General features: G+C 46.8%; 1 protein-coding gene across 1 annotated transcript in view; it reads right to left on the reverse strand.

The window, feature by feature from the left end:
- Positions 1–234: 234 nt before the first annotated feature.
- The window catches only part of mbtd1 (mbt domain containing 1), a 78,258-nt gene continuing 62,660 nt past the window's right edge, over positions 235–15,832 (reverse strand). Inside the window, exons 16-17 of the mRNA XM_073026480.1 lie at positions 7,580–7,664; positions 235–2,337 (exon numbers count right to left, since the gene is read on the reverse strand). Of these exons, the coding sequence (XP_072882581.1) occupies positions 7,627–7,664 (38 nt within the window). The 3' untranslated portion in view covers positions 235–2,337; positions 7,580–7,626. The remainder of the gene's footprint in view (positions 2,338–7,579; positions 7,665–15,832) is intronic.

Here is a 15,832-nt window from a genome sequence, read left to right on the forward strand (position 1 = left end):
CAGATTATCAAAATACATAGAGAAAACATGTACAAATCCCACCATTAGCTACATTGCTGCCCTTCTCCATGTGTCAGCAGGAGCAGCAAGAGATTTTCTAGGTACTATGAATATTATTTTTTACTTTTCCCTTTTTCAATTCTATCAAAATTGGTATGACTCGACAGCAGGAAGGAAATCAATTTTCCTGAGTCAAATCAGTTTTTTTCCCAAAATCTCTCCCACCCACCCCACCCATTTCAATAAGAAAAAGATGATTCATATTAAAGATTCACATAGCACCATATTACAAAAATCAGAGTGAGCTGACACTGTTAGTGCTGCCTGGATGTCCTCAGAGGGGACCTGTGCCATCCTAGAAAACTTGCACTCTGAAAAAAGGAGCAGGTATCACCAGGGGAGGCGTGCACAAGACCAAAACTGGGAACGCTGGTGATCTGGAGAGGGTGGACTCATGACGGCAGGACATTAAACCGGCAGTGACCTTGCAATTCCACTTTACCTGCCAACACTACCTACACTGAGGACTGAAAATAGGGTAACAAGAGATCAGACGGCTTCAGAAACTGGCTGATACAACCGGTTCCATCAATTAGGTTTGCAAATAGGTTGGGAGAGGCTTCAAATCATAAATCACTCCAAAGGAGAGGTCACCAAAACGGTACAACGTGAACTCACACCATCACTCACTTTCGAGAAAGCCACACCAAGAGCTTTTTTTCTATTTTCTGGGAAGTTGAGTGAACTGCCACCAAAGAGAACGTGGATGAAGCACAAGTTGTTGTCAAGAAAGGGGTCTCAGTGCTGGGGTCCAAGCCTCCTGTCCAGCTCTGACAAATGAGTTGCTGAAATGCATCTAGCCCATCTCCCCCATGCAAATCTACCTGCACAAGCTGAACAGGTGAAGTTAGAGGGGCAAAAAAAGAACATTTTAAAGTAATACCCAATATGCACCATACTAACAATACACAACTCCATCAGGGCTCTGACAGGGTAGGGCCATACAGTCTAGTAGCTCTGTAAATAACCCCACAACTAAGGCAGGGGATTCTCCATTTCTTTTCCCTGGGAAAGTAACAAGCTGGATTCTTTCACACTTTGTTACTTCTGCGCATACAAGAAGGGCCAGGGCTCGCTCCAAAAAGCAATGTGAAAGTGACTAGCCTTTACTGAACAGAGGAGATCGAACGGCAAGTGTCAGGCGAACAGTTAGCCCACTCTGCCTCCCGTACCGAGCCAGGGCCAGCACATCACCACGGTGGAGTCAGGTATCACCTACGCTCCTAATCACAGGCCAGTCGTCTCCTTCCTCCTGCACAATGAAAACCTGAAGATCCACACCCTCCCCACAGAGGCTGCCTTCTGTGGAAAACTTTCCCATTGTAAATGATACAAATCCAATTAAAGCAGACGAGATGAGGTGTTTAAATTCTAACACAGGAGGCCATTGGGATGCCTCAGACACTCCTTTTAGCACCGTACCTGTACTCACTCCCGGAACTCATTAGCGTTAAATTAAACAGCATTCCAAAACAAGGATATGCACACAAGCCTGTACAGTGAGAGTGAGTACAAGCAAAGACTCTGGAAGCCACAATTACAATTTAACAAACATCGGTCAGTCCTGGCAGGGCTCAGACTGCCTGCAAACACACTGTGCTGGCTCAGAGATTGAGAACTGGCTGCAGCCTCTATGCACACATGCACTCACTCACACACACACACAGAGGACAGACAGCAACTCCCTGAGAGACTGCTGGTCCAGAGGGCCATCGCAAACAGGCCGGGAGGGTTTCCTCTGGTTTCTGAAGTTTATATTTAAAAACCATAATAACCAAGTTCAATCCCAGATGAGAAAACAAGTTGTTACTGCCTGGCGTATGGCATCAATGGAGGCTGCAGGACGATGGGAAGTTAACATAACTTCACCTGGATATATAACAGGGCGTCCACAGGCGAGCTGTTCACCAAACTTAGTTAAAGAATTAAATCAGACATTCTTCTTCCCTACCCACCCCCCAACCCAAACCAGGCCAAAAAAACTTCAAGTACAATATACAATAAAGTCCAAGAGAGAATCTCCAGTCTTTGATCATCCTCCCAGAACCACAGCTGTCCAAAATGTACAGTGAAATGTGCTGAACAGCCTCGTAATCACACTCTGCGGTAGCTCCTGCGCCAGCAAACCAGCAGTCCGAAGGAGCAGAAACATCAGTCAAGCATTCTTGCTTGATACAAGCTCAGAGGCTGCTCTGCGTCTTCCACGAGGCTGAGTTGGCTCGTATTCTGGCCCAGTGTCATATCTTGGCGATATCCAGAAATTTCACCTTGTACTCACTGCGGGGAGAAAGACAACAGATCTGTCAACTTCTCTCATCTACTACCGTACAACAAGACTCTCCTCTCAGTGTTCTAGTCATCATCTACCAACATTCAAAGTGAACTTCCTATCAAAAGTACGCACATGACACCATGTATAACCTTGAGATTCATTTAAAATACAGAAATACAATAGAATTTATGAAAAACTATAAAGACTGACAAACAACCAATGTGTAAAAGAAGGCAAATTATGTAAATAATACTAGAGTAAATAAATAATTTTGAAAGCACAAGCTGTTAAGTCCTTAAAAGTGGGTCTGTAGTTTGTGGAATCAGTTCACAGTTGAGGTGATGGCTATCGGATAAAAATTGTTCCTGCACCTGGAGGCGTGGGTCTTAAGGCTCCTGTACCTCCTTCCTAATAGCAGTAGCAAGAAGAGAGCATGGTCTGGATGCTGAAGGTCCTTGATAATAGAGGCCGCATTCCTGTGGCAGCACTCCATGTAGACGTACTCAGTGATGAGTGTACCAAGCTTGGTCACAGGAAAGGACAAGTCCAATGCTGCAAGCAACAAGGAGAGGCTGTGCAAGAAATTGAATCTTACTAAATACTGAAAGACCTAGATAGACTGGATGTGAAGAGGATGTTCCTAAAACTGGAAGAGTCTACGACCAGAGGACACAGCCTCAGAATAGAAGGGCATCCCTTTAGAACAGAGGTGAGGAGGAATTTCTTTAGCCAGAGGATGGTGAATCTGTGGAATTCATTGCCACAGACGACTGTGTAAGTCATGCAATTGAGTATATTTAAAGTGGAGGTGGAGAGGTTCTTGATTAGTAAGGGTTACGGGGTAAAGGTAGGAGAATGGGATTGAGAGAGATAATAAATCAGTAATGATTGAATGGCAGAACATACTCAATGGGCCGAATAGCCTACTTCTGCTCCTATATCTTATGGTTGTATGGAGAGTTTCTATCTGCAGAATGGACCTCATATCCATTGTGATCACAAGAATCTGTTACCTTCTGCACAACTGAATTGATACATAGTCCACAAATAAAACAAGTATCAAAAAATGGGTCAGTGTGAGGGGCGTAACAGGCTCTGCTGCAAGTCAGAAGCAAAAGTGGCTTAGTACTGCAGAAGGTGACTTCCTCCTCTTCTGGCTCAATTGTCGCCTGATGAAGTTTAAGACTGTATTGTATTATGGTAGGAAACATAGGGAGAGGCACTTGAATCACTTGATCCAGAAGGGACACACCTTTGACTGCAGAGAGGAGTATGAAATTCACTGCAGAGACCCTGGCCTTCATCATTCACCCATCTATAGATCCAGGGATGGTGCCCACGGGCTGCAAAGTTGCAAACGTTCATGCCAGGAGTAGGGATAAACACAATAACCACCTCAGGAATGGAAAAGGCACAATAATTAGGGACAGAACGGTTCTTGATTGACAAGGAAAAGCCAGCAGGGATCTGTTGAAAGCAAATCATGTCCAAATCATTTGATGTGTTTTTTAAAATAAAGTAACAGAGGCTCAATGGAAGCCTCTTTGAGTTGCCCACAAGAAAAGGAATCTCAGAGTTGTACATGGTGTCATATATGGCACAACGGTAGCGTAGCAGTTAGCACGACGTCATTACAGCTCAGGGCGTTCCGGAGCTCAGAGTTCAATTCTGGCGCTGTTCTGTAAGGAGTCTCTGTATGCTCTCCTGTGGAATGTGAGAGCTTTCCTCGGGTGCTCCCCCCGTCCCACCCACAGTCCAAAGGCGTACCAGGTAGTTTAAATGGTCATTGTTAATTGTCCTGCAATTAGGTTAGGGTTAAATCGGGGGATGCTGGGGTGGCATAGTTCAAAGGGCCAGAAGGGCTGACTGTGCTTTGTCGCTACATAAAAATAAGCATGTACTTTGATAATTAATTTACATTAACTTTGTATATGTGTGTTACAATAGATTGAAGGTTGGAGAATAAATGAGGTATGAACAGCAGGGAGGTTAATTAGCAGGAACACAAGAGATGTGAGTTTTACAAATTGAGGCATAAAGTACAATTAGAAAGTAGTGATGAATCTTTATGACATACTGGTTCAGCCATGACTACAGTATTGTGTCTAGTTCATGGCGCTACACTTCAGGACAGATATGAAGGCTTTGGAGAACATGTAATTATGGAAACACCAATGCCTTTGAACAGAAAGCCAGACAAAAAGTAGTGGATACGGCCTAGTACATCACTGGTAAAACCTTCCCCACTATTGGGCACATCTACATGAAATGCTTTTGCAGGAAAGCAGCGTCCATCAAGAACCCCAGCATCCAGGTCATGCTTTCTTCCCACTGCTGTTGTCGGGAAGAAGGTACAGGAGCCTCAATACTCACATCACCAGCTTCAGGAACAGTTATTACCCCTCATCCTTCAGGCTCTTCAACGAAAGGGGATAACTTCACTTGCCCCATCACTCAACTGTTCCCACAACCTATGGACTCACTTTCAAGGATTATCTCATGTTAACAATATTTATTGCTTATTTATTTATTATTATTACTTTCTTTTGGTATTTGCATAGTTTATTGTTTTTTGCACACTGGTTAAACACCCAGGTTAGTGCAATCTTTTATTGATTCGATTATGGTTATTAATCTGAATTTATTGAATATGTTCCACAAGAAAATGAATCTCAGGGCTGCATATTGTGACATACAAGTGCTTAAATTTATTTTGAACAAGGACATATTTGCTAAAATGATTCTGGAGACGGGGACCTTTACTTAAGTGGATAGATTGGAGCTATTCTCCTCAGACAGAAGAAGCTGAAAAGTACAAGAACATAAGACATAGAAACATAATTAGGCCATTTGGCCCACTGAGTTTGGTCCACCTTTCAACCATGAGTGATTTATTTTCCCTCTTAATCCCATTTTCCTGCCTTCTTCCCTTAACTGACACCTTGACTAATCAAGAATCTATCAAACTCTGCTTTAAATATACATCATGACTTGGCCTTCACAGCCATCTGCGGCAATGAATTCCACAGATTAATTATTCTCTGGCTAAAGTGTCGGGAAGTGTATGGTCATGCACTTTGGTAGAAGAAATGAAAGGGTTGACTATTTTCTAAATGGATAAAAATTTCAAAAATCTGAGGTGCAAATGGACTTGTGAGTCCTCGTGCAGGATTCCCGAAAGATTAATTTACAGGTTGAGTCTGTGGTCAGGAAGGCAAATACAATGTTAGCATTCTCTTCAAAAGGACTAAAATATATAAGCAAGGGTGTAATGTTTAGACTTCATAAAGCACTGGTGAAGCCTCACTTGGAGTTTTGGGCCCCTTATCTTAAGAAAGGATGTATTGGCATTGGAGAGAGTTCAACGAAGGTTCACAAAGATGATTCCAGGATTGAAGGAACGTTTGTCATATGAAGAGTGCTTCATGACTCTGGGCCTAGACTCATTGGAATTCAGAAGAATGAGGGGTGACCTCTTTGAAACCAATGAAATGTTGAAAGGCCTTGATAGAGTGGATGTGGAGAGGATGTTTCCTATGGCGGGAGAGTCTAAGACCAGAGGACACAGCATCAGAATAGAGGGGCGTCCTTTTGGAACGGAGATGAGGAGTAATTTCTTCAGCCAGAGGGTGGTGAATCTGTGGAATTACTTGCTACGTGCAGCTGTGGAGGCTGTCTTTATGTATATTTAAGGCAGAGGCTGATAGATTCTTGATTGGTCATGGCATCAAAGGAAATGGGGAGAAGACAAGAGATTGGGGCTGACAGGAAAAATGGATCAGCCTTGTTGAAATAGTGGAGCAGGCTCAATGGGCCAGATGGCCTAATTCTGCTCCTCTATCTTATGCTCTAAAGAAATTCCTCCTCATCTCTGTTCTTGGAGAAAGGTATTTAAGTCCTGAAGGGTAGAAGCACAAATGAAAGGAAAAAGCCGCTTGCATTGTCAGCTGGGTCAAGAAATGGGGTTGAGAAAATGTCTGAGGCTAACAAAAGAACCAAAGTGAGATAAGGAACCTCTTTTCAAAGTAGTGAGTTATGAAGGGATCTGGACTGCTGGGAAGGCTGAATGAATTGTAACTTTGAAAAAAGAGATGGATAAGTATTGGAAATTAAAAACTTGGCAGGGCTGTGGGGAGAGCAGATTAAATTCTGAAATATCCATTGTGCAAACAATGATATTTATTATACATACACTTTAAATAGTTTGAAGATTTGAACAGAGCAAACTGGTTAATTGCAGCTGCCCTACTCAAATCCTTCCAGGTCACTCAACTGCTCCTGCCTTTTGGAAACGAAATCACTGAGCGGAAGCAGACTGGGGATGCTGAGGAATCACAGGGCAAGATGCTCAGCTCTCCCACCCCAGGCTGCTTGTTTAAGCCCAAACATTTCACAAGCCTCTGACATTCAGCTATACTCTATACCTTGTTCTCTTTCCCTGTTGGTCCACACACACACGCAATCCAGGTACTCTCAGAGACCTTTCACACAACCACAACTTGCACTCCTCTCCGTCCCCAGGGTAACTGTGAAGATGGATTGCAAAGCGTGTGAGGTGAGGCTAGTGATTGGATGTGCAATCCGCTACAACACAGAACATTACATTCCCTTTGGCCAACTCGAAGATCAATCTAACCATTCCCTCCCACATAGCTCTTCATTTTTCTATCATCCATCTGTTTATCTAAGAGTCTCTTAAATATTCCTAATGTATCTGCCTCTACAACCACCCCAGTAGTGTGTTCCACACACCCACCACTCTGTGTAAAAAGAAACCTTTCATATCCCCCCATACTTTCCTCCAATTATGTCCCCTTGTAATAGCCATTCCCACCCTGGGAAAAAGGTCTCTGGCTGTGCACTCGATCACTCATTTTACTCCCCCATTCTGGCTCCCCTCTCACCCCTTCATCTCTCTCTGGTGCCAATCCTCCTTCCCTTTCTCCCATGCACTCTCCATCTTACCAGATTCCTTCTTCCACCCATCTCACTTCATCCCTTCCTCCATCACCCACCCACCTTCCCTCTCACCTGGTCTCATCTATCACCTGCCAGCTTGCTCTCCTTCCCCATCCCTCACCCTCGTCCAGGCTTCTGCCCCCTTCCTTTTCAGTCCTGATGATGATTCTCGGCCCGAAACGTCAACAGTTCATTCCCTTCCTTAGATGCTGCCTGACCTGTTGAGTCCCTCCTGTATTTTGTGCGTGTTGCTCTCTAATCCAGGCACCTTTGAGGCTTTGCACTTACCTGGTGGCTAACAGTAAACGCAGTTGAGAGATGCCAACAGACCTTGGTCACCAGATGATGATGTCGCGGTGTTTGCTGCTACTGGCTGAAATACACAGCGATAAGAGGTCAACACATATCCCCTTAATGGTGGAGGCAGCACTAGAATAACCCACCCACTCTGCTAGTGTCATTCAGCTGTACGAAGAGCACCCAATGCTGACCCACTCACTGGAACCAAGTCACCGAGTGGGTGACCCGCTACCATGACAGACAGATTAACCCTATTACAAAACAGTGAGTGGGGTACAATTCCTTCTGCTGTCGGTAAGGAGTTTACACATTCTCCCCGTGACTATGTGAGTTTCCTCTGGGTGCTCTCGTTTCCTCCCACATTCCAAAGACATACAGGTTAGGGATAGTAGTAATTGGCCCCCAGCACATACCCAGACTGTGCTGGTTGTTGACGTATAATGACACATTGCACTGGAGGTGTGACAAATAAAGCTGATCTTTCACTGGCCTGCAGGAGGCACAATCCAGGCAGCTTTCGCAAGGTTTAGATGAGCGCCTCACACCAGTCCTGAGGGCCAGTGCTCACACCAACACCAGCACCCCAGGCAACAAACCCAGCTAGACAGGACGTAAACTCTCAACTTGTTTATGGGAATGTAAACTGGCAGTACAAAGACATGATCCACTGCCGCTGATCTCGGTACACAAAGACCGAGAAGGACACCACTTTGACTGGAACACCATGGAGGCTTTGGCACAGGCAAACACGAAGCAGGCATGAGAATTTTTAAAAGTGTGATTCTCTTCTGATAACTCTGTAAACAAACATAACAAAATAGACAACATCTAATATATTGCACTGCTTCCACAGAACAACACAGTTCAGTGATAATAAACTCGATTTTGATTCTGTACTGGAATTCAAGTATTCCAGCAAATGTGCTGTATAGCAAGACTAACAGTAAATAAATAACCATTACTAGTAGTGCTGTTTTTTCTGTAAGGGAGGAGGTTGAGGATTGTTATTGTTGCTGTTTTTTCTGTGGGGAGGGAGTGTCTGGGATTGCTATTGTTGCTTTTTTTCTGCGGGGAGAGATCAGGATTTCTGGGGTCTGCTAGTTGTTTCTTTTGCTTTTCCCATGTGCATTTCCTGGCTACCTGGAGAAGAAGAGTATTGGAGTTGTATTGTATATGCACATTTGACAATAAAATGAACCTTGAACCATCACGGTCACTAGCCGAATCAAAGGTGGTGACGAGGTGTGATATTGAAACTCAGGCTGAGTAGTGCTGTAACAACAACCTCTCACTCAATGTCAGCAGGACCAAGGTGCTGATTAGACCTCAGCAGGAGGAAACCAGAGGTCCATCAGACAGTCCTCATTGGAGGGTCAGCAACTTTAAAATCCTCGGTGTTACCATTCCAGAGGACCTGTCCTGGGCCCCGCATGTTAGTGCAGTTACTAAGAAAGCATAGCAGAGCCTCTACTTCCTCAAGAGTTTGTGAAGATTCAGTGTGTCATGTGTAACTTTGACCATTTTTTAAATATATGTGTGGTGGAGAGTATATTGACTGGCTGCATCACACCCTGGTAAAGAAACACCAATGCCTTTGAATGGAAAATCCTACAAAAAGTAGTGAATATGCCCAGTCATTCAAGGGTAAAGCCCTCTCCATCACCCAGGCCATGCTCTCTTCTCGCTGCTGCCATCAGGAAGGAGGTACAGGAGCCTCAGGACTCACTCCACCATGTTCAGGAATAGTTATTACCCCTCAATCATCAGGCTCTTGAACTAAAGGGGATAACTTCACTTATTTATTTATTATTAGTCTTTCTTTTGTATTTGCAGTTCGGTGTCTTTTAGATGCTGTTTGAACGCCCAGTTGGTGCAGTCTTTCATTGATTCTATTGTGGATTTATTGAGCATGTCTGCAAGAAATGATCTCAGGGTTGTACATGTACCTGGATAATACCTGTACTCGTCGAGGGGTAGATAGGTCACGGGGCAAGTGATGCTGCAACAACATCTCGCTCAGTCAAGGAGCTGATTGCTGACTTTGCGGAGTGGAAAGGTGGGGAGCGAACATGCGGCAGTCTACATTGCAGAATTGCTGGCAGAGAGAGTCAGCAGCTTTAAATTCAACATAGCAGGTGACCTGTCCAGGTCCAGGCACGTAGATGCAGTCACAAGGAAAGAATGCCAGTGTCTTCACTTTCTTGGAAGGTTCAGCTTGTCACTGACCGCTCTACAGATGCACTGTGGAAAGTATCCCGTCTGGGTATATCATGGTCAAATGTGCAGGAATGCAAGAAGCTGCAGAGAGTAGTGGACTCTGCTTAATACACCCATAAGACCATTAGACATAGGAGCAGATTAGACCATTCAGCCCATCGAATGTGTTCTGCCATTCCCTCATGGTTGATTTATTATCCCTTTCAACCCCATTCCTCTGCCTTCTCTCTGTAAATCTTGATGCACTTACTAATCAAGAACCTATCAACCTCTGCTTTAAATATATCCAATGACCTGGCCTCCACAGATTCACTACTCTCTAGCTAAAGGAATTCCTCCCAATAAATTCTAAAGGGACATCCTTCTAGTCTGAGGCTGTCCCCTCTGGTCCTAGTCCCACTCAATATTGGAAATATCCTCTTAGAAACATAGAAAACATACAGTACAATACAGGCCCTTCGGCCCACAAAGCTGTCCCGAGCATGTCCGACCTAGAACTTAACCATTGCCCTCTATTTTTCTAAGCTCCATGTACCCATCCAGAAGACTCTTGAAAGACCCTATCGTTTCTGTCTCCATTGCCGCCACCGGCAGCCCATTCCACACACTCACCACTCTCTGCATAAAAAACGTACCCCTGACATCTCCTCTGTACCTATTCCAAGCACCTTAAAACTGTGCCCTCTCGTGCTAGCCATTTTAGCCCTGGGGAAAAGTCTCTGACTATCCACACGACCAATGCCTTTCATCACCTTGTACACCTCTATCAAGTCACCTCTCATCCTCCGTTGCTCCAAGGAGAAAAGGCCAAGTTCACTCAACCTGTTCTCATAAGGCATGCTCCCCAATCCAGGCAACATCCTTGTAAATCCCCTCTGCACCCTTTCTATGGCTTCCTCTTGCATCCACTCTATCCAGACCTTTCAATATTCAATGAGATCTCCCCGATTCTTCTAAACTCCAGCGAGTACAGCCCCAGAGCCATAAAATGCTCATTTATTAACCCTTTCATTCCTGGGATCATTTTCTGAATCTCCTCTGGACTCTCCAATTTCAGCACATCTTTTCTTAGACAAGGGGCCCAAAACTGCCCAGAATACTCCAAGTGCAGTCTGATCAAAGCAGTGTAAAGCCTCAGGTTTATGCCTTCCCACCATCAGAAGTATCTATAGGAGGTTCTGCCTTAGAAAGGTAACAGCCATCGAAGATCACTCCATCTTCTCACAGCCCCATTGGCCAGGACGTACACAAGCCTGAAGTGCCAAACCACCAGTTTCAAGAACAGCTACTTCCCTTCAAACATTTGGTTGCTGAAGCAACTGGCAAAATCCTAATCACTACAGTTTAAGACCATAAGATATAGGAGCAGAATTAGGCCATTTGGCCCATTGAGTCTGCTCCACCGTGTCATCATGGCTGATCCAATTTCCTCCTCAGCCCCAATCTCCTGCCTTCTCCCCATACCCATTCACGCTCCAATTGTATTCTTTCTTTTTAAAATAGTGTATGATTTGTTCTTCTTGTGAATGCAGCTTTTCTGGTGCTGACACAAGTATGATTTTTCATTGCACCTGTACTTGCACAGATGACAGCAAATTTGACTTTGAAAACATGGAAAAGTTTAATTACCACCCACTGAGAAAATATTCCAAATCTTCCGTAAAATCCTGAGAATGAAATCCTTGCTGCTTCCTGTGTAATGTTTTGTTTGGAGACAGAAAGAGAGGGTGGGCCTTCCGGCCAACGTGCAATACAACAAGACAGGGAAGCATTTGCCTGACATTTAAAAGGAGTAAACAATTCGAGTGTGATCGGAATTCCCTCTGCACTGCACACTCCCACTACAGGGAGCATCAGTTGGGTTAAAAGAAAACGCGTGTCACGGTAGTGTATCAGATACCTTAACACTTGACGGCACAAGCAACGAGATCCAATTCCTCTGCTCTCTGGTTGTTTATACATTCTCCCTCTGACCACGTGGGTTTCCTCCCAAAGTCCAAAAACATACAGGCTAGTAGATTAATTGGTCCCATGAGTGTAACTGGACAGCATGCACTTGTTGAGAAGGGCCTGTTACTGTGCTGTATCTCCAAATTTAAAAAATAAATAAAATGCACAAAGTACATGGAAGTGTGAACTGTCTCTCACTCCGCAGACAGAATCAGCACAGTCACACGTTGCCTGTGAACTGTCTCTCACTCCGCGGACAGATTCAGCACAGTCACATGTTGCCTGTGAACTGTCCCTCACTCTATGGACAGAATCAGCACAGTCACAGGTTGCCTGTGAACCGTCTCTCACTCTATGGACAGAATCAGTACATTCACACGTTGCCTGTGAACTGTCCCTCACTCTATGGACAGAATCAGCAGTCAGACGTTGCCTGTGAACCGTCTCTCACTCTATGGACAGAATCAGTACATTCACACGTTGCCTGTGAACTGCACACTCACTCCCCGGAGAGTATCAGCACAGTTACATGTTGCCTGTGAACTGTCTCTCACTCTGCGGACAGAATCAGCACAGTCACACGTTGCCTGTGAACTGTCTCTCACTCCGCGGACAGATTCAGCACAGTCACACGTTGCCTGTGAACCGTCTCTCACTCTATGGACAGAATCAGTACATTCACACGTTGCCTGTGAACTGCACACTCACTCCCCGGAGAGTATCAGCACAGTTACATGTTGCCTGTGAACTGTCTCTCACTCCGTGGACAGAATCAGCTCAGTCACACGTTGCCTGTGAACTGTCTCTCACTCTATGGACAGAATCAGCACAGTTACATGTTACCTGTCAACTGTCTCTCAATCCGCGGACAGAATCAGCAGTCAGACGTTGCCTGTGAACTGTCTCTCACTCCCCGGACAGAATCCGCTCAGTAACACGTTGCAAGTGAACTGTCTCTCACTCCGCGGACAGAATCAGCAGTCACACGTTGCCTGTGAACTGTCTCTCACTCCGTGGACAGAATCCGCTCAGTCACTCGTTGCAAGTGAACTGTCTCTCACTCCGCGGACAGAATCAGCAGTCACACCTTGCCTGTGAACTGTCTCCCACTCCCCGGACAGAATCCGTTCAGTCACACGTTGCCTGTGAACTGTCTCTCACTCCCCGGACAGAATCAGCACAGTCACACGTTGCCTGTGAACTGTCTCTCACTCCGCAGACAGAATCAGCTCAGTCACACGTTGCCTGTGAACTGTCTCTCACTCCGCAGACAGAATCAGCTCAGTCACACGTTGCCTGTGAACTGTCTCTCACTCCGCAGACAGAATCAGCACAGTCACACGTTGCCTGTGAACTGTCTCTCACTCCGCAGACAGAATCAGCTCAGTCACACGTTGCCTGTGAACTGTCTCCCACTCCCCGGACAGAATCCGTTCAGTCACACGTTGCCTGTGAACTGTCTCTCACTCCGCGGACAGAATCAGCTCAGTCACACGTTGCCTGTCAACTGCCTCTCACTCCGTGGACAGAATCCGTTCAGTCACACGTTGCCTGTGAACTGTCTCTCACTCCGCGGACAGAATCAGCTCAGTCACACGTTGCCTGTGAACTGTCTCCCACTCCCCGGACAGAATCAGCTCAGTCACACGTTGCCTGTGAACTGTCTCTCACTCCGCAGACAGAATCAGCTCAGTCACACGTTGCCTGTGAACTGTCTCCCACTCCCCGGACAGAATCCGTTCAGTCACACGTTGCCTGTGAACTGTCTCTCACTCCGCAGACAGAATCAGCTCAGTCACACGTTGCCTGTGAACTGTCTCCCACTCCCCGGACAGAATCCGTTCAGTCACACGTTGCCTGTGAACTGTCTCTCACTCCCCGGACAGAATCAGCACAGTCACACGTTGCCTGTGAACTGTCTCTCACTCCGCAGACAGAATCAGCTCAGTCACACGTTGCCTGTGAACTGTCTCTCACTCCGCAGACAGAATCAGCTCAGTCACACGTTGCCTGTGAACTGTCTCTCACTCCGCAGACAGAATCAGCACAGTCACACGTTGCCTGTGAACTGTCTCTCACTCCGCAGACAGAATCAGCTCAGTCACACGTTGCCTGTGAACTGTCTCCCACTCCCCGGACAGAATCCGTTCAGTCACACGTTGCCTGTGAACTGTCTCTCACTCCGCGGACAGAATCAGCTCAGTCACACGTTGCCTGTCAACTGCCTCTCACTCCGTGGACAGAATCCGTTCAGTCACACGTTGCCTGTGAACTGTCTCTCACTCCGCGGACAGAATCAGCTCAGTCACACGTTGCCTGTGAACTGTCTCCCACTCCCCGGACAGAATCAGCTCAGTCACACGTTGCCTGTGAACTGTCTCTCACTCCGCAGACAGAATCAGCTCAGTCACACGTTGCCTGTGAACTGTCTCCCACTCCCCGGACAGAATCCGTTCAGTCACACGTTGCCTGTGAACTGTCTCTCACTCCGCAGACAGAATCAGCTCAGTCACACGTTGCCTGTGAACTGTCTCCCACTCCCCGGACAGAATCCGTTCAGTCACACGTTGCCTGTGAACTGTCTCTCACTCCGCGGACAGAATCAGCTCAGTCACACGTTGCCTGTGAACTGTCTCCCACTCCCCGGACAGAATCAGCTCAGTCACACGTTGCCTGTGAACTGTCTCCCACTCCCCGGACAGAATCAGCTCAGTCACACGTTGCCTGTGAACTGTCTCTCACTCCGCGGACAGAATCAGCAGTCACACGTTGCCTGTGAACTGTCTCTCACTCCCCGGACAGAATCAGCTCAGTCACACGTTGTCTGTGAACTGCCTCTCACTCCGTGGACAGAATCAGCTCAGTCACACGTTGCCTGTGAACTGCCTCTCACTCCGTGGACAGAATCCGCTCAGTCACACGTTGCCTGTGAACTGTCTCTCACTCCGTGGACAGAATCAGCAGTCACACGTTGCCTGTGAACTGTCTCTCACTCCGTGGACAGAATCAGCAGTCACACGTTGCCTGTGAACTGTCTCTCACTCCGTGGACAGAATCAGCACAGTCACACGTTGCCTGTGAACTGTCTCCCACTCCCCGGACAGAATCCACTCAGTCACACGTTGCCTGTGAACTGTCTCCCACTCCCCGGACAGAATCCGCTCAGTCACACGTTGCCTGTGAACTGTCTCCCACTCCCCGGACAGAATCCGTTCAGTCACACGGCGCCTGTGAACTGTCTCCCACTCCCCGGACAGAATCCGCCCAGTCACACATTGCCTGTGAACTGTCTCTCACTCTGTGGACAGAATCAGCTCAGTCACACGTTGCCTGTGAACTGTCTCCCACTCCCCGGACAGAATCAGCTCAGTCACACGTTGCCTGTGAACTGTCTCCCACTCCCCGGACAGAATCAGCTCAGTCACACGTTGCCTGTGAACTGTCTCTCACTCCGCGGACAGAATCAGCAGTCACACGTTGCCTGTGAACTGTCTCTCACTCCCCGGACAGAATCAGCTCAGTCACACGTTGCCTGTGAACTGTCTCTCACTCCGCGGACAGAATCAGCAGTCAGACGTTGCCTGTGAACTGTCTCTCACCCCCCGGACAGAATCAGCTCAGTCACACGTTGCCTGTGAACTGTCTCTCACTCCGCGGACAGAATCAGCTTAGTCACACGTTGCCTGTGAACTGTCTCTCACTCCGCGGACAGAATCAGCTCAGTCACACGTTGCCTGTGAACTGTCTCCCACTCCCCGGACAGAATCCGCTCAGTCACACGTTGCCTGTGAACTGTCTCTCACTCTGTGGACAGAATCAGCAGTCACACGTTGCCTGTAAACTGTCTCCCACTCCCCGGACAGAATCAGCTCAGTCACACGTTGCCTGTGAACTGTCTCCCACTCCCCGGACAGAATCCGCTCAGTCACTCGTTGCAAGTGAACTCTCTCTCACTCCGTGGACAGAATCCGCTCAGTCACACGTTGCCTGTGAACTGTCTCTCACTCCGTGGACAGAATCAGCATTCACACGTTGCCTGTGAACTGTCTCTCACTCCGCGGACAGAATCAGCAG

This window comes from Hemitrygon akajei, chromosome 22, assembly GCF_048418815.1.
Source record: "Hemitrygon akajei chromosome 22, sHemAka1.3, whole genome shotgun sequence".
In the NCBI taxonomy this organism is placed as follows: domain Eukaryota; kingdom Metazoa; phylum Chordata; class Chondrichthyes; order Myliobatiformes; family Dasyatidae; genus Hemitrygon; species Hemitrygon akajei.